Below are 25323 nucleotides of genomic sequence, written 5' to 3'. Positions count from 1 at the left end.
CCGATACTTCAAAAGGCTTCAAAAGATAGAGTTATGATTTTAATTCCACCACTCGTGCTCTGGTACCAGCCCTCTACGCTCAGATAATGATACCAACTAGAGACCGGAGGGGTGTGTGCGTGGGTGGGGTGGGGTAGGTCAGGCAAGATTAATTGTGGGGGATGTACATTTAATTCGTCACACGCAGATTGATGTCAATTTTAATTGAATTAAAACAATGTGAACCCTGGCCTGCTTAGAATCTAGGACAGCGGGTGAATAGTGATGAAGTGAGTTGGAGAAAGGGGAGGGGGCGGGCGAGAGGTGGAGAAGGAGGGAGATTAGTAAATGTGCGAGTGATAGTTGACCTCAAACTAGAGGCATTATGCTCCACCCTTCTGGTGGTACTGTAATATGAGTAACTTCGCTGCTCAGTCTGGGCACTCAAAGTGCGTGGACTTCTTCAGAACTGACTTTCGGTTGCAAAGGTACGACAGACAGAAGGTTACACTGCACACCTCACACACACAAAGTGCTTTCGCAGTGTGTGCCGCAGCCACCGTGTGATCGATGCTTGTGTTTGTGTACACAGGTGCATTCATTTGTGTAGGTGAAGTCAGGAGAAGTCAAGTGCTGGAGTAACACTTATCTCAGGTGTGACTTTATCATCTTCTCCCCAAGGACATGTCGCCGAGGCTGAGTGTTGAGCGCGACCACAGCGGGCTCACAGGTGCCACGTGCCGACGCAAGACTCGAGCACACGGGCTCCAGAGATGGAGACCGTTTCAGTCGAGAGCAAACCCATCTCATTTTGTCTGGCGAAGGAAGACAGATGGAGGCGTTTTGGATGCCACAGTGCTCTTCCCTTTAGTCTCTGCTGAACGCTTCTGCCTACGTCCTTCCCTGTATTTCCCAACATGCGCAGAGGTGAGATTACGCCAAGCTGGCCGGGTAAAACTCAAGCTATCGGCATGATAAATAAATAGAACTCGCAAAGAGAGACACGCATAAAAGTCCGCTCACATACCGGCAGTAACATTTTATAAGGTTGTGAAGTGTGCATACTTCTGAAGGTGACCCTATTTCGGTAGTAAGGAACCTTTTACTGGGATGAGACCGTGTCCTGAATCCCCTCCCCGCACCTCAACTCCTCATTCCACACTCTTTCGCCAAGCATGTTGTCCTATCTCAAATGTGAGATCTCGCCCAGAGAGGCAAGGGCAATCAGGTTACCGCGTGAACCCTGATGGATGAATGTTAAATGTTACGGCGTCTACTTAAAGTGGGCGAATTCAGCCACGGCACTTTCAGCTCGAGTGAGCTGGTTCACCACAGAAAAAAACCCACCAGATTATTTTTTCTCCACACATTCGGTACATCTTTACTCGCGTGTTCCAATAGCATATTTCCTCTGACTGTGGCTATACTGCAACGTGAAGCAGATGATTCCTCTCCTCCCCTCTATTCCCTCTTGCCCTCTGAACCTCCGATTCACGGTGCCAAACGGTACATTTACATTGGTCATAACCTCAATCACCATGCTCGCGGGCTATGCTCAATGCGCACACAGGCATCTATACAGAGAGGCGATGCAGACAGAGGTATAATGGGAGCAATAGATAGAGACCCACGCCCAAGGCATCCATCAAACCAAACGACTCCATTACAGTAAGTCCGACGGAGGCAAGCGGTAATGTGCACCGTGATAAACACTAGGATAATAGTCTGTTTATAGTCCTGGACACAGGAAACACTGGCAGGGAATACAGATAAGATACAGGAGCAGAGCCCTCTCTCATCTTTTCATTCTGGCTATCTCTTCTCCTCTCCCTCTCCATTATCTCTCACCCCCTTTCCCGCTTCCTCTGTATAGTATTTTGCCTTATACAGAACGCAGAGGGAGCTGCATACAGTACATCAGCTTCACACGGCTTTTATCCGGTGTTATACCATTGCAGCTTTACCACCGCAGAGCTGGAATGAGGCCTGGGAGAACTATAAACATTGAGTAGAATTGATTCAGATGTAAAAAAACAACAGACATATTGCACCAGACACTTGTAGAAAGCATATAACCTTAAGAAGACACACACAATAACAGGAATCCACGGCCCATATTGTACACACGTATCAATTAATCATAAGCGGGTTGTTTCAGTGGAGGCGTTGCTTCTCGGGTCTCTGAGAATAGAAAGGGGGTAAACAGGAGAAGACTTATCTGACCACGCTCTGTATTCCTCAGAGGAACCGGGGAACGGTGAACCTGCCTCAGCTATGAATCAATTATAAAAGTACACAGAAATGCACTCTCTTCGCAGATGGGAGGTTGAGGTGAAGGTCTATGGAGGGCAGAGAGAAAACAAAACCCTTTCCATCTGTTGATAATGGTGTTTCTTATTCTCAATACACACCGGTGGCGGCACAGGCTGTTCCGGACACTCAGAATGAGAACATTTAAATGAACCCTGACATAAAGTGGAGGGAACATAAATGAGACAAGGGGTCGCTGTTTCTTTTACATTTCTATTAACCTGAGGAGCATCGGGGCTTGATGAAGAGGCTCCTAGATCAGCCTGATCTGGGCGAGCCTATGTTTATGACCACAGTTAACCTCTATTACAAGGCTGTCCTCAGTTCAGGTAGCGCAGCAGGGTCAGAACAGTAGACAGACACACGCACACACACTTTGCAGCCAGGCAGGGTCAAAGCCGAGGCCAGTGTGTATGGCGTTATTTCTAAGATCAGTTAAACTTAATGACCTCCTTCATCCTCGTGGCCGGTCATATAAACTACAACATTAGCGCTCGGGGCTCGGGATAGTTTGGCCTTTTATGCTTGCCGTCCAGGCAATGGTGGTTTTAACAGGATGAGATCAAATGCGGATAATCTCACGCCCACTTGAGGGGATGATGGTGTGGGTTTATTAAAGGGAATGAGCCTATCGTGGGAGCTAATCTAATTCAAGGCAACCGCAGCCTTAAAGAGGAGGAACCCCACTGGTACTGTAATAAGGCAACATGCTTTATTAATGTACAGTAGAGCCTGCCGTATGTTTACAGCAGAAGCAGCATTGTTGATAACACAGAGAATTGGGGACTAATACAGGCACCTATTGTGAAGCCATTTCTCTAAGTAGCCATTGGGGGTTTCTGCTAGTAGCATGTTATCTAATACATATAAGACCTTGGGTCAGTCACACTTGAGCATTGTCTTCATTTAAAACATGTGTTTCATGTTAATTTTTGTATTGCAGGAAAGGACGATGACTCCCACGCTCTGCACGCCTTGTCCCAAGGACGAAGCAGGATAAAAACAGTTTTATCCCAGCAGCTATTGCACAAATTAACACATCATACTGTAGGAGCGTCACACAGATGCCTATTTTTATTTATTTATTTAATTGTGAATTTTGAATGTCCATGTTTGTACTAGTGTTTTCCTTCTTAAAATATTTTTGAGATTTGGTTGAGCAGGGTAATCTTACTAGTCCTTTTATTAGAGATGTGTTTGTTTTTAGTGTCAGGATGGAACCCTTGTCTTTTTCTCTGCAAACCGAATCTACCTCCGGGTATAAATAAATAACCTGAACCTGAAGGAAACACTTATGGGATCCCCGAATCAACCTGCTGCATTAAAGCTGTAGAGCGTTGCACCTCCTGTGTCGAAACTAAATTATTTTCTCCATTTTGACACGTTATTGACATTTCATCAAGGAAACATGCGCACATATACCCCAGATGATGCGGGTGTTTCTGTGAGATACATTATACCGCATATGTGGCCATGCAAGCATTTTACAAACACATTCCAGAAACTAGTGTGGATTTAATAAGAAACGAGAAAAAAAATCTTTCTTATTCTCTTTGCTTTTAACTCTCTGACTCACAAGTCTGATTGAACACGAAACCTTGCTGCTGCCAGTTATTTATCTTCTACTGTTCAGCCAAGGTTATTAGATATTCATACCTCACATTGCATATAGGCGACAGGCAGGACTCATATTTAAAAATAACATGTCTTTCACCTCACCAGTGTTTCTTTCTCTTTCTTACCGCCTCTCTACAGTATGTATCTTTATCCTGCAGTTTCCCCTCTCTCCTTCCTCCTCTCTGTATCATTAATGTGATCTGTGTTTATTTATAACCCAATAAAGTTTTTATGACCGCAGTCATTATAAGAACATCGAGGTCACGCCGATAGGATAACACACACACACACACACACACACACACACACACACACACACACACACACACACACACACACACACACACACACACACACACACACACACACACACACACACACACACACACACACACACACACACACACACACACACACACACACACACACACGTGGATGAAGCCAAAGTATACAGCACACAGCCAATGGGACTCGTTCGACATGCATACATTCAACATGTTTTCACAAAAACATATGAATGTCTCAGTGCTCTCGGTATCCTATATCTCAAAGCATAAGAAAATAAAACAAAATAACTACTTGGATAGAGATAGGAAATAAGTACCGTACTTCTCGGACTATAAAGCGCACCTGCATATAAGCCGCAGCAGCTAAATTGTCCGTCTGTCTTGCTCTCGTTCTGTCTCTCGGTTCCACTTTTACTTTGGCGCGCGACCTGTCTCACTCTTTTCCGGCCTCCAGCTTTTCCTGCTGGAGCTCGCAGCTTAAAGGTGGCGGGCGCGGACCGGTCATAGAGCCCATAGTGTTAAAGGTGGTTCATTTGACCTGTAAAACCCATAGATTTAGGAGGTTCCCTAGTGGCCGTTAGCTGTACAACAACAAAAATGGGGAAAAAAGTCGCGGCTTATAGTCCGAAAAGTACGGTAGTTTTTTTCTAAATAGGGAATATTGTAATTTTAAAGGAACTAACCTGGTTAAGAAACTACTTCAGGCGGCCACTACTTCTGAATATAGTTTCACATGCATGTCCTCAGGAATGTCTGATTTAAGTACTTTCATGGCCACACTGGGCGCTTGGCATACCCCTCTGTGATGGTAATGGTGATAAAATGAAATCTAGTGTATCTTCCTCTTCATATCTGCCTCATATTTATTGAGCCGCACGGGGGATAAAATGCTGGCCCATCAATCACGAGAGCAGCCAATCTGGAAGCCACACCTCCAGGATCACGTCCCCCCCGCTGCACACTGTGCTGATGTTCAGGTAAGTATCTTCCTGTTTGCTAGATAGCAAATAGCCCGTGTATCTCACACTGCTATCACCTTCATGTCACACAGGAGCAATGACCAGCCACACGAATAAACACCACACAAGATACTCATCAAATGCTTACACTACTTCTGTGTGGACTAACATTGAGCATCTTCAGAGCTTTATTACATGACCTAGTTAAAAACCAACAACCAGTGTAGCAGCATGGGCCACATTGTGTTCCTATTGTCTTTGTTTGATATAAAACTCACACACACCAAACACGATGCAATGAGCCTGTAGTACGGGCTTTTTGAGTTTACAACTTTCAATCTTAATTACTCACATCTGCAGTAAACATCGATAAACGGTGCAATGGAAGCGCGTGTGAGTTTTTCCTGGAAATGTAGTCTTTTCTAACAATCCCTCATGATTGCCATATAATTACTACAAATTGGAGGTCAAGCAAAGCTCATTCAATTTCCTTTGGCATCAATGAGCACAAACACAATTTCAGGCGTTTAATTTGCACACTGTGATGCTTCTGGGCACCGAATAATAGGTGGCATCAAACAGATGTACGCAGCACCGACACACAATGGGTGGGACTAGCTAGCTAGACTGGTTTAAGAGAAAGAGAAAGGAGAGGAGAACAAAATGAATACAGGATTTGACCTTTGCATCAACCCTAATCAGAGCGATTGACCTGGCAGTGCTCCGAGCACCCTATCCCCACGTCTCCCCCCCGCAGTACATTCAAGCTGAGAGAGAGAGAGAGAGAGAGAGAGAGAGAGAGAGAGAGAGAGAGAGAGGGATGGAGGTGGATAGCCACAGAGAGCAGAGTTGTACATCTCCTGACCTCCTAGCCTTAAATATTTCAACGCTGCTTGGTTGACTGGAAAGTGCTGAGGTAGAAGAAGGCATAGTGGCCAGACCCCAGCATTCAACCTCCCCCCGCAATTAACACAGCAGCAGGACTTCGCTGCAGTGCTCAGTGGTGTGTGTGTGTGTGTGTGTGTACTCGTTACTATCCATTCCTTTTCTTGAAGTGACTGTTAGAACTGCTACACTATCGATCCCCCCAGCATTAACAGGAGTTTGTAGAATAAACACCCCGAGTCATTTCACAGATGCAAAACCACCCTTTTTTGTTTCCTTTATGTTGATGTTGTTGTTTTCTTCTCCCAGAGACTTACCAGTGACTGTGAGCTCGGTCGTCCTTCTGACCACGAAGCCACCAAACTGGACTTCACAGGTGTAATTCCCAATGTCATCTTCCTTTACGTCCTGGATGGACAGCATGTCTCCCTTCTGGATGATACTGGCACGCCACTGCTTGGGGCGGCACTCCTGTTCATTAGAGGAGGACAGAAAGGGCACGCTTTAAACTTCTACCCTGAGCGTATTGATCACTCACTGTGGAATACAGAACGACCTGCAGGAGACAGAGGGAAAGGTGCTGTGTCGTGCATATGGTCAGGGATTATATAATATGGCCAATTATGTCATTTAAGAACAACTCACCATGAGACCTCAAGAGCTGAACACAGAAGCTTCCTAACGTTACTGAGCGTGAGGAAAGTGCATGAAGTGGGATTGCATAACAACTCTACACGGTAAAGCAATAAAGCGTGGCCATTATCCCTTTTTATCTGATCAAGATGTATTGCTCTGAACTAAATATCCTCCATTCAATACTGCAGTATAGCCACGGAGGACAGAGAATGTTATTTACACTAGTCTCTGCTGGCGAAATAAGTGTGTTTGTGCTGCGTCTGTGAGCATGTGTGAGTGTGTGTGTGTGTGTGTGTGCACAATAAGCGTCTCCATGACACGAAGCTCAGCCTGTCGATGCCGTGGCAGGGACAGCGATGGCTCTGCGGATTTTATTCTGCCATTGCTCCCGGCAACCTTTGAATGCAATCACTGTGTCTCTGCAGTGGTCCAAATAACTCCAGGTTCCAGCACTCCCAGTCATTACCCAGAATGCAATTGAATTCTGGAAAAACCTAGAGGTCGAGCCCGGCGAGTTAATCGACTGCTGATCTGCCTGTGATTAGTCTGGCCTGAGCCCTGCACTGGGATGCACTCTGTTGTCCGCGGGCCGTGCGCGACCTGGGAAAGGCGAGGACCCAGGTGAGACGAGGGGAGGTGCACGATGAATAAAGATCCCAGACTGGGAACATTTGGAGGGCGTCCACTTATTCCGCAGGGCATGGAGTGACATCGCACAATTTCCCTCGTCGTATAGGTTCGGTGTTCATTATGAAAGCCATCTCCGTGAGGCTGCCCTCTGCAGAGTCCTTGCTCTCTTCAGATGACGCTGTTATGTAATGCATCCGGACCATTTGCATCCATACACAATCTGCCTAAGTGATCTGGAACCACGTTATTAACCAAGCGTTTGAAACAAAAACAGCCAAGACGTTAGATGAAAACAAACCACGGAAGCTTTTAAGAAGATGTCTTGGTTGTGTACTCACAAAGACACTTCCTTATTCAATTGCCTAGAATATAACAAGTAACAGTATTTAAGACACACCGAAAAAAACGTAAATTAGGCAAGCATAACAACGATATAAGGACAGGATCCCACCCACCTTAGACCAGGTGATGTCCGGATCTTTTCCAGCTTCAACATAGTCCTCTATGTCAGGACAGAGGATGTCTTTGCTTTTGCTGAGCTCTGCTTTCTCATTTCGCCTCATGTTTGAGTTGTAGCACATGTTCGTGTCATTCTCCGCCACAGTCAGAGACATGGACACCTTCATGCAGTACGTAGCGTTCCTGCGGGCAGAAACAGAAGTATTCGTAAGACCTCTTTAATGTCATACTGCTGATGATACATTAAGGAAAATAAGATAATAATTAATAATTCCTTATAATATTTATTATAGCGCTTTTCCAGATGCTCAAAGCGCTTCACAAATACACATTACACATACATGCAATGGTCATGTACTGTGGACAATACCCACAGGAGCAAGTTCAGGTGAAGTGTCTTGCCCAAGGACACAACGGCCTGACGCAGTGGCGGCAGGAGCGGGTTTCGAACTGGAGTTCCCCAGCACCCCCCTTGATCTGATGATCGGATGCACAGACCACTGCGCCACCCGTCCCAAGATGAGCCTTGATAGTACTACAACTCTTACACAGGTGGAATTTCATGTTAACTCCCTCGGATACCCTTTAAGTTATTTGTATCCTTCTCCATTCCTCCTCTGGCTCCCTCCTCCTCCTCCCCTCTGGTTGTGGGGTTAGCAATAATGACGTGTTCAGCAGCTTTACCGAGTCAATGAGTCACACTCAGGACCACTATTGGATTTATGGGGGGAATCAGCCAAGGGCCCGGGAATGCTAATCAGAGGAGAGACAAACGCCGAGAGGGCCTCACGACATAAAGGAAGGAGAAAGCTGCGTGGTCATCACAAGGACTTAGTCCCCGCTGCCTGCACACCCCCCCCTTCATCTCCTAACACACACACACACACACACACACACACACACACACACACACACACACACACACACACACACACACACACACACACACACACACACACACACACACACACACACACACACACACACACACACACACACACACACACACACACACACACACACACACACACACACACACACACACACACACACACACACACACACACACACACACACACACACACACACACACACACACACAGGCAGAGGTGAAGGATACCTCTCTCATTCACCGTACTGTTATTGTCATCATAATCATCATTACTGCAGGGATTTGCTCCCTTTCAGCCACCAGAGAATTAGTGAGGCTGGCCACATGTTTATTCATAGAGCGCTTTTATAGATGAAAAAAAACAATTTACATGACATGTTTAATAGAATAAGCTAGATGGCTAAAATACAGCAAAAGCTCAGAAAGGTATACGTTAAAACCAGTTTTTAAAAAGCGAGTTTTGACTTCTTGAACATAGCATGACTGATGCAGCGATGTTTGTGTTTTAGAAAATAGTTCCAGAGGAAGACGGGCTTTAATAAAGAAAGCCCAGATCCAGTGTCGGGTGCAGGGAAATGGAGGCTGTGGAAATGAGTGTGGCTGTGGAGAAGGTGTGTGGTTACCAAGGGCTTTGTGAGTAAAGAGAATGAGTTTGAATACAATCAGTTTTGGGACAGGAAGCCAGCGGAGGTGCTTAAGGACTGTAATGTGGTCACAGGAGTGAATGAGCCGGCGAGCAGCAATGTTGTGGATGTACGGGAGTTTATTAAGAATATTGGACAATGCACCTTGAAGAATGCTATTGCTGGAGTGCAGTCTGGAGATAATGAAAGCATGTATCAGAGTTTTAAAAACAGAAACGGAGAAAGTAGGGCAGGGTATGGAGGACAGAAGCTGCCAAAAATGAAACATCTCGCTAAATAGATTAAAGATGTCATTTAATATGCAAAAAGTTATTACAAAAATTGATAGGCAACCATTAATTTAGAAAAAGTTGCACAAATTGATATTTCTTATAACTATTTCGATTTTTAGTCATTTGGTGATTTAATTTCCTATTTAAATTTGCATGTCCACCCAATTGATTTGCAAAGGCTTTTTTTTTAATAAATATAAATAAACTATTTTATCAAATAATTAACATCTACATAAAGTTTTGTAAACGTTTTTGGTATTTCAAATGTTTCTCAATTCTTATTTCGAACCAAAGGATTGCCTCCATACGGCTCTCAACGTGCCAACAGCTGAGCGGGTGGTAAGCAGCTAATAGTGATAACAGCACCACAGAGTCCAGTCCAGATCTGCTGCACTGAAATCTAAAATAGTTGTAACATCAGGGATTTCCTTTAAAGAAGGCAACCTGGTCCCAATAAGACAGACCCAGACCCAATCCAGACTAAAGTCCACATCCTTTAATAAGGTCTGGGTTCCCTCCATGCAGCCTGGCTGTGATCTGGCCGGTCAGTCACTGCCGTGCAGCCATACGGGCTTTCATTTCATTACATTTACGGCTCGCCAGACGCTCCCATTCACTGTAAATGACAGGGTTTCATATGATCTACTCGGGTTATGGAAGCAATAAGTTTAAACACCTCTGACCCACACACACACACACACACACACACACACACACACACACACACACACACACACACACACACACACACACACACACACACACACACACACACACACACACACACACACACACACACACACACACACACACACACACACACACACACACACACACACACACACACACACACACACACACACACACACACACACACACACACACACACACACACACACACACACACAGCTATGTGCCGTCATGGCAGACTAAGTAGAGATGGAGAATCGAGAAAAGGAGAATATCTACTTGGAATGAGAAAGAAAATATACTGTACTTCTACAACAACAGAGGAGATGAGTAAGAGGGCATCTGGAAAACGCTGTAGGAAGCAAAAATAAGATGCAAGATATTGAAACAGAGAAATGGCCTCTTGGTGCTGATATGTAACATTATCGACTCGCTTCGTCCTATCTAGAGGGAAAAGAGTGGGAAGATGCGGGGCTGTAGGCTTACAGAGTACACTTAGATAATATATCTGTCTACAGAACAACTTCCGACATGCAGACACACACACCCTAACACACGTGGCCACACACATGCACGTGCAGGCAGATTCACACTCGTACAGTACAAGTAAACCCCCGCCGTTTGTTGATATAATGATCAGAAATGACCTCTCAAACAGTAGTTGTGCACCTGAGCCATTAAAGTCCCCAGGGATCCAACAGGAGACATCCCCACATGTTCATTATTCACAGCGCCCTGTGGCATTGTGGGAAGTGGAGGTGCTTGATTGATGGACAGCCGGGGGTCGATGCACAGTCCTGTGGTGTCTTTCACGTCTGTCACTTTCTGTTTGAGTGTATCTGCTTTGGATATTAGTCTGCGGCTCACGTTAGCTAATTATCCACACGTTATTATCCCCCCCCCACGTTGGATAATGTGATCACGGGAAGGAAATACTCCAGAACACAGACTCATTACAAGAACTATTATAAAGTAAGTCAGGTGAAACAGAGAGGGACTGTGGTTAAGCGAGAGGCAGAACGAGGGAGACAGATTGATGGATTTGAATCGATGTTACAGGCCTTATGTGAGATGACATGCGGAGGATGGGAGGCAGAGAAAGAGCAAAGGGGTGAAAGAGAGGGAGCGCAGAAGACAGCGAGAAGCGATTGCTATGTAAATGAAGTCACCTTCACATGAAAACTGGCGATTAGACTTATATTTCCAGACAGAGAAGGACAAAGATAACTACCCACACACACACATTCACGCAACATTGAAAAAAGACACGCATTCCAATTTGCCTCTATATCTCTGTCTGAGTAAAACATCTGGAGGCCTTCAGTGAAAGGCCACACTTAGCACGGGGGGATTTACCTACATTTATAGACAGTACGCAACACGCCCCGAGCTATTGGAAAATATCCTGCGATACATGCAGTGCAGTCGGGAGGTGTTAAGGCAGAGACACATCTTTTGTTGTGTTGGCTTTTCTACTCCAGCACACAGGATTAGAAATGAAACAATGACTCTGGCTTTAAAGTGCTGACTATCAGCTTTCATTTGACGGTGCTTATATCAAGATCAGATTGTATTGTGATACAAGAAAATCATTGTAGCATGTGAGGTTATCATTGCTGCTAAGTAGCTCATTGGCATCACTATATTTCTGGTACACATGCATCTCACTAATACTGACTAACGTCATAAGTATTTCAAATCTGACCAGCAAGTCATGGAGGTCAAAATGCATTAAATAGCCCTCGGATAAAGTCACATTTCCAAAGCAGTTAACATCGGTTCCTTTAGGACAGGGGTCTGCAACCTTTTTGACCAAAAGAGCCATTTTGCCCCCTTTTCCACCAATTGTTTTTGTCTGGAGCCGCAAAACATATTTGATAGCTTATAAAGTTGTATTGTTACATCATAGACAAAAACTACAGTTTTGTTGTATTTATTATATTATAGAAAACTGTTTACCTCTAATATTAAACAAATAACTCTTAATCAAAAAAGGAGAATTAAAAAAACATACACAGGCCTACTTTAAAATAAATCAACACAGCACTTGGGGAGTCCTCTGCACATTTGAAGAAAATGAATATAATTAAAATTGACCCACTTTGAAATAAATAAAACATATAGCTGCACCCTAAAAAGAGTTAACTGATTGAATTATGACTGAAGATCGTCAGCTGTCTTCCTCTTCCGTGTTTTTCCTCGATACCTAAAGGCTGCAGCACCTTTGACAACTTCTCTCCACATATCAAACATACCGGTAAGCCGGCATCGTTTGCTGTGAAAGCAGATAACTCTGTCCACGCAGAATTAAACCCTCTTTGTTCCTCTGATAATTTTCTTTGATTTATGCATAGTTCACGCATCGAGCCGGGGGTTGTTACCGGGGGTTGTTACCGGGGGTTGTTACCGGGGGTTGTTACGGTATGGGAAAGGTAGGACCCAAAAGCAGAATACAAAAAAAGGTAAGTTGGTCTAGAAAACAAAAAGCGAGCTTTACTGCAAAGCTCATCACAAAAACATGGCGTGAATCAAACGGTAGCTCAGGAAAACAATAACATAAAAACTGACCGTAAAAAACATGGCGGAAGACCGGCGAGGAAAAACATGAGACGTGACGTGAAGGGAGGATAATGAACATTACATTACATTACATTGCATTTAGCTGACGCTTTTATCCAAAGCGACTTACAATAAGTACATTCGACCAGGAAGACACAACCTTGAGGAAAACAGAATCATATAAGAACATCAGGTTTCAAAGAGCCAATCGTTTCAAGTGCTGCTCAACTGGCTATAGATAAGCCAGTCCTTTATTAGTATATAAGTGCTCTGTTAGCAGTTCTTTGTTAGTCATTCTATCGCTCGAAGTGGAGTCGAAAGAGATGAGTTTTCAGTCTGCGCCGGAAGGTGTGTAAGCTTTCTGCGGTCCTGATTTCAATGGGGAGCTCATTCCACCATTTTGGAGCCAGGATAGCAAACCCACGTGTTTTTGCTGATGGGAACTTGGGTCCCCCTCGCAGCGAGGGTGCAGCGAGTCGTTTGGTTGATGCAGAGCGTAGTGCACGTGCTGGGGTGTACGGTTTAACCATGTCCTGGATGTAGGAAGGGCCAGATCATTTTGCAGCATGGTACGCAAGTACCAGTGTCTTGAAGTGGATTCTAGCAGTTACCGGAAGCCAGTGGAGGGAGCGGAGGAGCGGCGTGGTGTGGGAAAATTTTGGAAGGTTGAAGACCAGACGAGCCGCTGCATTCTGGATGAGCTGCAGAGGTCGGATGGCACATGCAGGTAGACCAGCCAGGAGGGAGTTGCAGTAGTCTAGGCGTGAGGTGACGAGAGCCTGGACCAGAACCTGCGTCGATTTCTGGGTCAGCTGTGGGCGTATCTTCCTGATGTTGAAAAGCGTGTATCTGCAGCAACGGGTTGTAGCAGCGATGTTTGCAGTAAACGACAGGTTGTTATCTAGGATAACACCCAGATTCCTTGCAGTCTGAGTCGGGGAAACAACAGAGGGGCCGATGTTGATAGTTAGGTCAAGAGAGGGACAATCTTTTCCCGGAAGGAAAAGCACTTCAGTTTTGTCAAGGTTGAGCTTGAGATGATGAGCGGACATCCACTGAGAGATGTCAGCTAGACAAGCAGAGATGCGTGCGACGACCTGGGTCTCTGAGCGGGGAAAGGACAGAATTAATTGGGTGTCGTCAGCGTAGCAGTGGTATGAAAAACCATGCGGGCTAATGACAGATCCGAGCGAGTTTGTGTACAGGGAGAAGAGGAGGGGACCAAGAACAGAGCCCTGAGGGACCCCTGTAGTTAATTGACAAGGGTCGGACTCAGACCCTCTCCAAGTAACCCTGTAGGTGCGGTCTTTGAGGTATGAGGTGAGGAGGGAAAGTGCAGAGCCTGAAACTCCAAGTTCTTGGAGAGTGCGAAGGAGGATCTGATGATTCACCGTGTCGAATGCAGCAGACAGGTCCAACAGGATGAGGACAGAGGAGAGGGAGGCTGCTTTAGCCGTGTGCAGTTCCTCAGTGACAGCAATGAGAGCAGTTTCTGTGGAGTGACCTGCCTTGAAACCAGACTGGTGCGGATCCAGAAGGTTGTTCTGATGGAGATAGCAGGAGAGTTGTTTAAAGACAGCGCGTTCAAGTGTTTTAGACAGGAACGGGAGGAGAGAGACAGGCCTGTAGTTTATAACATCAGACGGGTTGAGAGTGGGTTTCTTCAGGAGAGGGCTTACTCTCGCCTCCTTGAGAGTGTGTGGAAAGTGACCAGAAGTTAGAGAAGTGTTGATGAAATGGGTGAGAAACGGTAGAATATCAGGAGCGATAGTCTGAAGGAGGTTTGAAGGGATAGGGTCCAGAGGACAGGTGGTAGGGCGGGCAGAGGTAATGAGGGTAAGAACCTCACTTGGAGAGAGAGGGGAAAAGGAGGTTAGTGTGCCGGTTGAAGGTGGCTCAGGTGATCCGGCGGTGAGTAGGGGTGAGTCAGAAAAAGAAGAGCGAATGTCGTAAACCTTTTTTTCAAAGTGGTTAACAAAGTCGCTTGACAGAAGGGAGGAGGGGGAAGGGGCTTTGGGGGGGTCCAAGAGGGTGGAGAAGATGGAAAATAGTTTTTTAGGATTGGAATAGGAAGATTGGATCTTATCTTGAAAGAAAGTGCTTTTTGTCTGAGAGATGGAAGCAGAGAAAGAGGAGAGGAGAGCCAAGAACCGACACCGAACACAGGAAGAGACCAGACTAAATACAGGGAGGGGGTAATCACGAGACGAGAAACAGCCGGGCAGGAGAAACACAAGGGCAACAGGTGAACACAATCAGACAACTAGACACACCAGGGAAACTAACGGCAGGGGGGAAACACAGGGAGAAGGACCAGACAGAAACAAGGAGGACACATGACAGGGAGAACAGAAAAGCAAAATAACCCCACAAGTAGACACAACAAAACTCAAACCCTGACAGGGGTCAGGTTATTCGCCTGCAAGAAAAGGTGCTGGTGCGGGACCGCAGCAGGATATGACGCATATTTGAGTTAGAACCGTTTTTTAAATGTTTGTATGTGTCACAGTATCACCTCAAAATACAAGATACGAAACATTTTCAACCATGCAACAACATCTAAATAGTCCTACAAATATTATTATTTTTGTCTAAGCTCAAGGGAGCCAGAGTAGAGGGCTTAAAGAGCCACGGGTTTCCGACCCCTGCTTTAGGAAATCGGATACTTTGACAAAACCATAGATTTCTAATGTTTTAAAAAAGATGGAACACTTTTGCAAACGAGGTTGTTTTCTAATTAAAGTCAAAGAAAAGAGGGGGACGCGCCTCATTTAGTTGTTAAGGTGCATGTTTGTAGACATTATCCTGTCTAGATGAAATTATTATACCATGTATTTTTTTTTACTGTGAGTCTTTGTGGTAAGATGTGTTGCATTAAATGGGATTATGAATATACCTTACAGTTTTTTGTCACTCTTTATTATAATTGACTCAGAAAATACCGTATTTCAATTTCCGCAACAATATATTAAGAGAAAACCATCAAAAACGCACACATAAGCGGAGGCCATTACATTAACTGGGGTTTGGTCTCAGGACTAATTTACATCAGAATAACATTTGTGAAATATGAGACATAATGTGCACACTCACTCTGACTGACAGCAGCAGCACGTAATGTGCTTTTAATTGCATGTAATATTGATGAGATTTTTACAACCGCCAAACTCATTAAGGATTCTGGATTAGAGAAACAGAGCTGCCCTTTCATTAAGTGCACAATACTGCAGGTAAATCGAGTAGAAAATCAATAAGTCCTGCAATAAAGCCTACCTTTACAAAGTGTACTATTTACTGTATCTCCTTGGGGGTTGTAATGAAAGTCCTTATGTAGATGTCTGAGGTTTGGATAGATGAAGGTCTACGGCGTGTACTGTGTGAACTCTGGAGACGCGATTAAGTCATATCTTTCCTCTCTTTGCCTGAAGGGAGTTCCAGGGGGGGAGAGTTTAGGTCATGTATGCTAGAACGTGCGACTCAAAAGCTTTACTCCCTAACTAAAAGACAATTGATTTCAGCTCGGCGGCAAATCTCTGGCAGTGTTCTGATTAGGGTATCTGAGAAGTTTGAAATCCCCCTAAAGCTAAACTTGTTTCTCCGAGGCTCTTTTAACAAGTGTAGCGCTCAACAGTGTTTAAGCATGCTCTCGAACCAACCCCTGTTGGAGGAAATTGTCAATAATCAAAGACAACATTAATCTATAGTGAGAAAACATCGTTTGTGGCAGATTAGTCCTGCGGAATGCAGTAATGAATTGCTGTATTGTCTGGTGTATCATTGCGCACAACACACACTCGCCCAGTCACACTAATGTATCCTGCAAGCCTCTCTTTAAGAGGCCTTTAACTGGGTTTAATAAAAACTCTTGAAATGAATAGCTGCAATGAGCCGTTCATTGAGGGATGTTCTCCACTGCAAAGGTTAATAAGTTACTGCCACATAATTATGCATCTTGTATTAAGAAGAGTTTCTCTGTAATGGACCTCCTAGACTAGAGTGTGTGTGTGTGTGTGTGTGTGTGTGTGTGTGTGTGTGTGTGTGTGTGTGTGTGTGTGTGTGTGTGTGTGTGTGTGTGTGTGTGTGTGTGTGTGTGTGTGTGTGTGTTTGTATAATCTCTTTGTCTCTATATCTGCCCTCGCAACTCCACACATGGCCTATAATTCACCATATCACCATCAAGCAATTTCATTTTGTTTAAGTCAATACAGCAGATATACTTTTTAGGAACAAATAAGAGTAATCACTCAATAATGATTATCATGTACTGTAAATAACAGACATATAAGGTTATATATGACAATACAGACATATGTTAATTCATGAAATGGTATAGTTCAACATTTTGTGAGATGATGCTTAGTTGCTTTCATAATGAGAGTAAGGCAAACATACCAGGAGTAGTCTTGTGTCTGTGGATCCAACCCAGTCTCACGGCATTTCGTGTTATCAGAATCAGAATACCTTTATTAGTCCCACAGAGGGGAAATTATATATATATATTATATAGTCACGACATTCAATCTATTGAATCGTGCAGTGCTTCTCAAAGTGTGGTCCGCCGACCCCTGGTGGTCCGTGAGCGCCCCCTAGTGGTCCGTGAGTATATTGGTAAAATGTCACATTTGAAATAAATACATTTATTTAAGTTTTTCGCACTCTCGCGAGAATATCTCCGCAATGGAACGAGCTTAAGTTTCACTTTCGATGGCATGATATAGCCCAGATAAACACCTTCGTCACACATGTTGCCACTTGTTTGTACCATTTTCAGGCGATTTATAAAAAACAATGTGTTTTTGGATATTTGTGGAGTTAGGTGGTCCGCGAGTGTTTTTTTATTGGTTAAGTGGTCCTTGGTATGAAAAAGTTTGAGAAACACTGAGAAACACTGAGCTACACGATGTTCCCCTTTTTTTCGTGCCACACAGAACGATTTTAAAAGCAATGTATTTCTATTGGTAGTGTGTTTCGTGCCTGCAACACGTCTTTTGGTCCGGTTGGGTCTTGGAAGACAAATAAATAAAAACAAGGATAATTGTGTGTTATTGGTGAGTAAATAACAGTGTGTTATTTAGAAAAGAATAACAAAGTAGAAGGAAAAAAAGATTTCAGTATCCTGAGGCTCTGAGCCCCATTTCTTTTCCTCACAGACGACAAAAAAAGTCCGAAATTATACGATTTAAAATAAAAACAATAATCGTGGCTTGATATTGAGTATGAACATGTTTTTATGAAGCCCACAGCTTCCGGTCTTCCAAGACCCGACTGGACAAAAAGACGTGCTGCAGGCACGAAACACACTACCATTAGAAATACATTGCTTTTATGTATTATGTATGTGTGACACGGAAAAAAGGGGAAAATCGTGTCGCTGAACACGATTCAATAGATTAAACGTTGTGTCTATAACACGAAATGCCGTGAGACTGAGTTGGTGGATCAGGTACAGTCCAAGGTAAGAGCTGATAGCTTAGTTTAGCATAAGAATTGAAAGGAGAGATAAACTGCTACAGCGCATCACTCGGCAATAAGTCCCACAACGTCTTTAGACATTTCAGTTTGTATCTGGAATAAACAGTTAAACTAAAGGTTAGTTAGTAGGTTTTATAATCTAGGAGAAAGCTAGGCTACAGGTTCAAGTTTGATACAAGGACGTACAACTTCTTATCTCAACAAGAAAACTAAATACAACAATTTTCTTACAAAATGTAGATCTATCTAACTTATTTGAAATTCATTTCTGTCTGTAAGTATTGCATGTTGAGCTTGAAGTCGTTGCAAGTAGCAATACAAGAGCCCAAGTGGTTAGCTGAATGTGGTCAAGAGAAAACATTTTTTTTTTAAAACTACAGCAAAATAAAATCAGACATATTACCCAGGACATTTAAATGCATCATCCCCATCCCCATCCCCCTTCCTACCGTAGCACGCAGGAGTAGAGTCCCACGTCCTGGAGGTCTGCAGGTCTAAACCAGATGGCGTCCTCCTCCTTGCTCATGCGCACGCCGTCGAAAGAGATGGGCTCCTCGAAGTCGCTGTGGCCAAGGCCAGAGCTGCGGTACCACATGAGGCTGAGGCCCACACTCTGCGCCTGGCTGTAGTTGGCCCGGATGTATCCATAGAAGAGAGCGCACTTCAGCCGCACCGGCTCCCCCTGCAGCACCCGGTACTTCAGGTAGTCCACCGACCAATCAGTGCAGCCGTCCACTGTGGAGAAACAGAGAGAACGAGAGACATTAAACAACACATTACTGAGGTGGGTGTCAAATAATAATTAAGAAATCATTATTGCAGTGTGATTACAACGCATATAAATATTGTATTTACAGCCAATTGTTATGGAGATATAATGTATATCCACATCACAAGAACATATGAGTGGGAAGAGGATCATATAACACACATAATAATCCTCTTCTTATCCCACTTTAATAGATGTATTAGTAATGATACACTAAGTGCAGTATCATTATATTATACATGTTTAACGGTGTGAATTCCATAGATGTTATCACCTTGTGCTTCCTAGTCTACCAGTTGCTCACACTCAGGGCATGTGTGCCACACAAGCCTTTGCAGAGACAACTCAGACACAATTCTGCAATATCCACACTTGCAACCACAGTGGAATCTAGGGAGGACCTGTAAAATATCTCCATAAATGATGTCAGGCTCCTCCGAGTGCTCAGGCTGCGCCACAGCTCCAATGTCAAAGAGTGCAAAGGAGAGTTTGTTAACTGGGAATACGCCGCGAGCTCTAGAAGCGCGGCGTGTTCCTTGTCTAACGGTTTTACGGACAGATATTTTCCTCAGGCTCTTCGTCTCACGCTTTTTGTCCTGAGCTAACAGGGTAGCTCATCTGTAATCCACTCACTAAAGATACTCCGCGCTGACTGGACTGAGAGTCTGGCCTACATGTCCATCGAGGTTAGTAAGCATAGGTGAAAGCTCATTTTACTGATAAAATCATGAGCAATACAGCAAGAAACTGTATCTCTCCGCCTCATTTGTGAAATGTATACTTCAGCTGCTGCAGTATCACAAAAAAACATAGACTGAGGGCACAGAAGCTGAAAGAACATTTGACAAAAATCAAAGACTGTGGCACGGCCCCCCAGGCGCATTGGCCTGTTCTGCAGCCAGCAGATCTCTCTCCATTCCCAGGCGGAGGTTAACCTATGGTCAGCTATCAGTCTCTAACTAATTAGCTCCAATTTGTTTCTCCAGCAGGTGTGTATTAGGCAGTACACGTGTGTGCATGTGCTACCAGAGAGAGGGGGCAGAGGGGGAGTGAAGTAGTGATGACGTGCTGAGATAAAGTAATAAGAACCCTGCTGTGTGCCAGTCTGTGAGCGATACAGACAGAGCCTCACAGGGACAGCTATGCTTGTAATTAATACTCTTAATTACCAGAGAAGTGATGTGTGTCTGTGTGTGTGTGTTTGCATGAGCGTGCATTCCCTATACGAATGGTTGTCTGCCTAATTACCAGTAGGCTGATCCACACATGTGTGTGCGCTTGCATAATGAATGTGAGGAGGTGACATTGCGTGTGTGTGTGTGTGTGTGCGACGTAATGTGTGAAACTGTCTAATTATCATTCCTAATAATGAGAGCAGGGCCCCTATAGATGCAACAGTCACACGTGCACTTTCACGTGTTCACACGCACTCCACATAACTTGAACTGTTAAGCACCTTACTGATAACAAGCACAGGAGACAAGCTGTTTCTGCATTGGAGTTATATGGCTAAATTATTCAAGTATAACCCAAAGAACAAGAAATAAATCTCCATTTACAGTTAATTTGGCAGGAGAAAAAACAGAAGCACTCACTTCCGTTTTGTGCGTCGATCTCCTTTGAACATTTAAGCATTAGATAGGAGATAATCACCAGGGAAACGCTTAACCACAAACAGCTATTCCCCCCCTGACATCAGAGTGAGTTTCCATTGAAGGCAGCAGGTAAGTCCTCTGCCCTCTGTGCATCTCAATCTGCTAATCAGCAGGGACAGTGGGCGTTTATTCAGCCCTTTTCTTTATTAAGCCTCTACACCTCTAATGGATATGACCTCTGCCTCGCTCTCACAATCTCCACTGGTGCCCTCGCTGCCACAAGAAAAACAGTTTATTCTAGCTTGTGTGCTGATTCACAATGAAAGAAAACATTTTATTCATAGGCGGTGCGCCTGTCAGCGTCTTTCACTGTGCACATTTGCAGGCATGTGATGTCCGAGCAACAAACTTTGCATGCATAAGGGCGTACACACATAACAAGGAGACCTTTCATTCCTCCAGACCTCCAATTTGGAGCCGTTTTTGACAGGAAATGTTATTAATTTTCTACAAGTAAAATATGGACGCTTTACAAAATCCACAGGAGAGAGAAATGGAAGCTGTTGTTGAGTGCGGTAGCCTTTTGTGGGGGAAACCATATTTATGTCTGAAACTCAAAACTGTTTTATCAACTCAATTAGAGGCTGACATTTCCCACATCCCCACGCTGGGCTGGAAAATCGATGCTTCCCGCTGGAGGAATACTGCAGTCCTCACCTCTCACTCTCCCTCTGCTGACAGCACATGCACATCCACACACACAGAAACAGGATCACTCCCTGTTCCTGCCGGCCGCTCTGGGACATCACACCTTTAGTAGCGATTCTGTTTAGCCACTCCTGGACAAGCCCATAGTGTAACGGATGTTTCCATATGGACACACACATCCCTACATGGGTGTCAGACAGAGGGAAGCTGGCCTCTGCCTGGATGGATCTCACTGCAGCACTCCTGATGTGTAGGGCATAGGTATGGAGGGAAAAGCAAGGGGGGGAATGTCAAGCTACAGGATATATGTGTGTGTGTGTGTGTGTGTGTGTGTGTGTGTGTGTGTGTGTGTGTGTGTGTGTGTGTGTCGCAGAAAGCTTATTACACTCTGTGTCGAGGCGGACCTGTCCATCTTCCTGTGACATTAAACCAAGGCAATAAATATAGACCCCTGAGCTACAATAAATTGACCCACATTCATGCAAATGCACACTCACAACACACATACACAATTGCAGAGGGTTTTTCCCCCATAATCAAATTCCCGGTATCCGGTAACAGTATAGTGTCACTCAAGTGTGTCTCGCTTCCCTACTTACATGTCTCCTACTCCCTCTCTCGTGTCTCTCCCCTAATCACTACCTGTACTCCTAATGAAGTGTAATTATCAGATGTTGGGTGGGCGGGAGGGTCCTCGCAGGCCAGGAAGACATTGCACGATCTATATGCAGATAAGGACTCTTAATAGCGTTCTGTCTCTCACGTTCTCTTTCTCTCTTCCTCACCCACCCGGCAAACGTGTCTCCATCTCCATCCCCCAATCCAGCCGACTGTTTACCTTTACCTTGGCATCGATCTGTTTCCTCCCCCTTTACCTATTTATTGCTTTTTACCCAATAATTACTACAATATTCCCTTTAAATACAGTATATTTAGTCATTTATTCTCGTTTTTCCTTACACAACAAACATATTTCAACCAATACACCAAAACAAATCACCCTATGGAAATTCACCTATATCTTCCTGGCAATTATATGCTAAAGATCTCTATTTTTCTGCTTCAACAAGCGCAGGTGCTTTGGCTGACCCCTAAAGGTAATTGTGCAGAATGTATGCTAAACGGTTTACTGTGCTAGTACGCCTCGCTATAAGATAAAACACCACGCATAGTCTTTGGCAAATGTTATTCTCCTCTGCTGCACACGCCACTGCTGTAAGTCTTCTGCAATGAGATAATATGTGGTACCTGATGTACAGAGAAGGCATTCATGCATTAGCATTTAAAATAAGCAAAGGCACCTCGAACAATAGGTAAGGCTTAATGAATGTGCTTTATTCTCCTTCTGTGAATATCTATCTACTTTAGCTACAAGAGTAGTTAATACATGATCAGTTGATATAGTCTTAACCTGCAGCGGTGGGTTGGCTGTAGCCTCTGTAAATCACTGTTTTTATATTTCAGTTCTCTGTGTGCCTCTGCCCTGACTTGGTCTACCAGGCTGAGACTCAAGATAATGGTCGGTGTTAAAGGCATCCGACCTGAGTGAACTCTGCATGACTGTTCAGTGTTTTGATCCACCTGTTCCTGTTCACATTTCCAACTGATTCAGCTCAAAAGGAGCCCAGACTAGAGAGTCCTGTAAGCTCAGTTACAGACCCAGGCCTTTGAAGTTGAAATGACATTTCCTGCCAGATTCAACAAACTTCCACCTGATAAGGAAAATAAGCTTCTGTGCCGTCCATCTTTGTTGTCTGGGATCCAAAAACAGTGGAACAAACCTGGTTATTGTCGCCTGGCTTTGAAATGTCCCTTAAGGTTTAACAGGAACTGGCGTGACCTGAATGAACAATAATACCAGCGCCTGTTAGCATGCGAGTTGAATAATTACAAATCATTTATAATGTATTCATGTTTTTAACCACTAAAAGGTTATTGTAGTAATATTTTATGAATATAAATGATGCATACATGTACACATTATATGTTTCACTGAAGAGACGTTTGTGAATTGATGTTTTTAATCTGCTCCTAGTCATTTGATATCTGACTGTGTAATCTCTCCCTCTGTGCCACGACATATCTCTGTTTCAAAATCATGTACTTTCACTGAAAGTTAACCATTGTTCATTTATATGCAATTGTGGACTAATACTAATTATTTCTATGTGAAGATGGTGGTGAACATCCCAAAAAAAATACCATTAAACAGGGAATAGCGACCTTGTATAAGCCTTCCTGTCAACACTGAACAACACATATAGTAATAACGATATGGATTTAACTTCAAAACAATATGTTGTCCCCTTTTTTTTTTATTCTAATTATCTTACAGTAATCTACAACTTCCTTTAAACGCCATTATTTCTGGGCTCCATGAGAAAGAAATATGCACCTATTCCTTAAGTAAATTGATACTTTAAAAACCTATACACTCAAGGAATAGAAGTATTTAAGGGGGGACTATGAATATCTTCACCCAATGAAATGAGATCTGGCTCAGTTAGTAGAGATATCTTTACAAACGTTGGATGTATTGACCAAACAACTGCAGAAGTAATGTATAAAGCCATTATCAATGTTTGATGTTTGGGCTCCATTCGCTACTGCTTCCATTTGTTTTTCATTTTAGTTCAAACCCTACCAAGTTGATAAGTATTTAACACATCATATTTTATATAATTAAGGATTGAAAGACAGAGACACATACTGTACTGAGAGATAGAGGGAAGATAAATGTGATGTGATGTGATGTGAAGGCTGCATATGCACAGCTAACAAGCAGCATGTCTGCCACACACTCCCACCGACACACACCCCCACCGACACACACCCCCACCTGAACACACCCCCACCGACACACCCCCCCACCTGAACACACCCCCACCGACACACCCCCATGGCTATTGAAGCCCAAATCTCTCCGCTGTTGCTGATTGTTCAAATAAGTATTGAGGAATGCATCTTATATTTAGTTCTTTCACAGCCCTGTTATTTTGTTTGGAGAGAGTTTCCTTTTCGTCTCTTTGTAGTGAATTCTAGCTTATTTTCCTCTCCAGCTTTTCTCCTCGTAACTCGAGTTATACCCAGAGCCTGGAGTATTGTACACCAGAGGATTTCCAATGGAGAGAAACACGCCCGTAGGGAATGAGAGACATGAGGGAGAGATACTGAGTAAGGTGAAAGGGACAGGTGTGTGCTGATGCTCTTAAACAATGGCTTATCAGCTGTTCAAAGCTCATGGAGGCAAATAAGGTCTTTGAAATACTTTACAGCCTGCATTTGACTTCTCCTAGAGTAATAAAACACAGATGCATATGCATTTTAGATTCAGCGTCATTTACATTTCCTATCGATTTTTATGAATTTGCTTGAAAATCATTTAAAAAAAAAAAGACCCTCACCTAATAGCTCCAGAAGTTGTCTAAGAATCATTATGTAGTTAAATGTTCTTTTGCATCAATGTTATCCTTAATAGTTGTCCATAACATGGCAAAATGGTTAATTCTTCAAACTTGAAATGGTGCCAATATACAAAAAACGAGATCAACAGATATTGCATATCTAATGTGGCGTTGTACCTCCTCGTTACAACCCCCAAAGCGACGAATCAGATTAACTTTAGTTTCAACGCTTATTATCCCCTAATAAGAAGGAAGACAAAGATAAATTACTACTTGCAAAATCCACTAATATTTACCCACGATGGGAGCTAGGAAATCGGTAAGACCTCTAACAATAGCTGTCTGTTTTGCTCTGATAATGTCACGGTAACATTTGTGCACTTGTTTTCGAAGTGTCCTTTTGAAAATGTCCCATTACTGTAACCTTTTCAGAATATGTTTAAACCACGCTGGCTGATTTACTACAAATTAAATATGTTCCAGAGTCTGCCTTGTCTGTAACAACACATCTTCTCTTCTCTCTGCATTAACAATACAGCAACTAAAATATCGATGA

At 43.7% G+C, this 25323-nt stretch overlaps 1 protein-coding gene across 3 annotated transcripts in view; it reads right to left on the bottom strand.

The window, feature by feature from the left end:
* Positions 1–25323, bottom strand: part of il1rapl1a (interleukin 1 receptor accessory protein-like 1a) — a 202297-nt gene that overhangs the window by 88452 nt on the left and 88522 nt on the right. For all 3 annotated transcript variants that reach the window (XM_034110537.1, XM_034110539.1, XM_034110538.1), the window contains exons 3-5: positions 18741–19026; positions 7759–7945; positions 6355–6508 (exon numbers count right to left, since the gene is read on the bottom strand). In XM_034110537.1, the coding sequence (XP_033966428.1) occupies positions 6355–6508; positions 7759–7945; positions 18741–19026 (627 nt within the window). The remainder of the gene's footprint in view (positions 1–6354; positions 6509–7758; positions 7946–18740; positions 19027–25323) is intronic.

This window comes from Pseudochaenichthys georgianus, chromosome 21 (genome assembly GCF_902827115.2).
Source record: "Pseudochaenichthys georgianus chromosome 21, fPseGeo1.2, whole genome shotgun sequence".
In the NCBI taxonomy this organism is placed as follows: Eukaryota; Metazoa; Chordata; class Actinopteri; order Perciformes; family Channichthyidae; genus Pseudochaenichthys; species Pseudochaenichthys georgianus.
The sequence above is the reverse complement of the archived record's forward strand: the minus strand, read 5'-3'. Positions and strand labels throughout refer to the sequence as shown.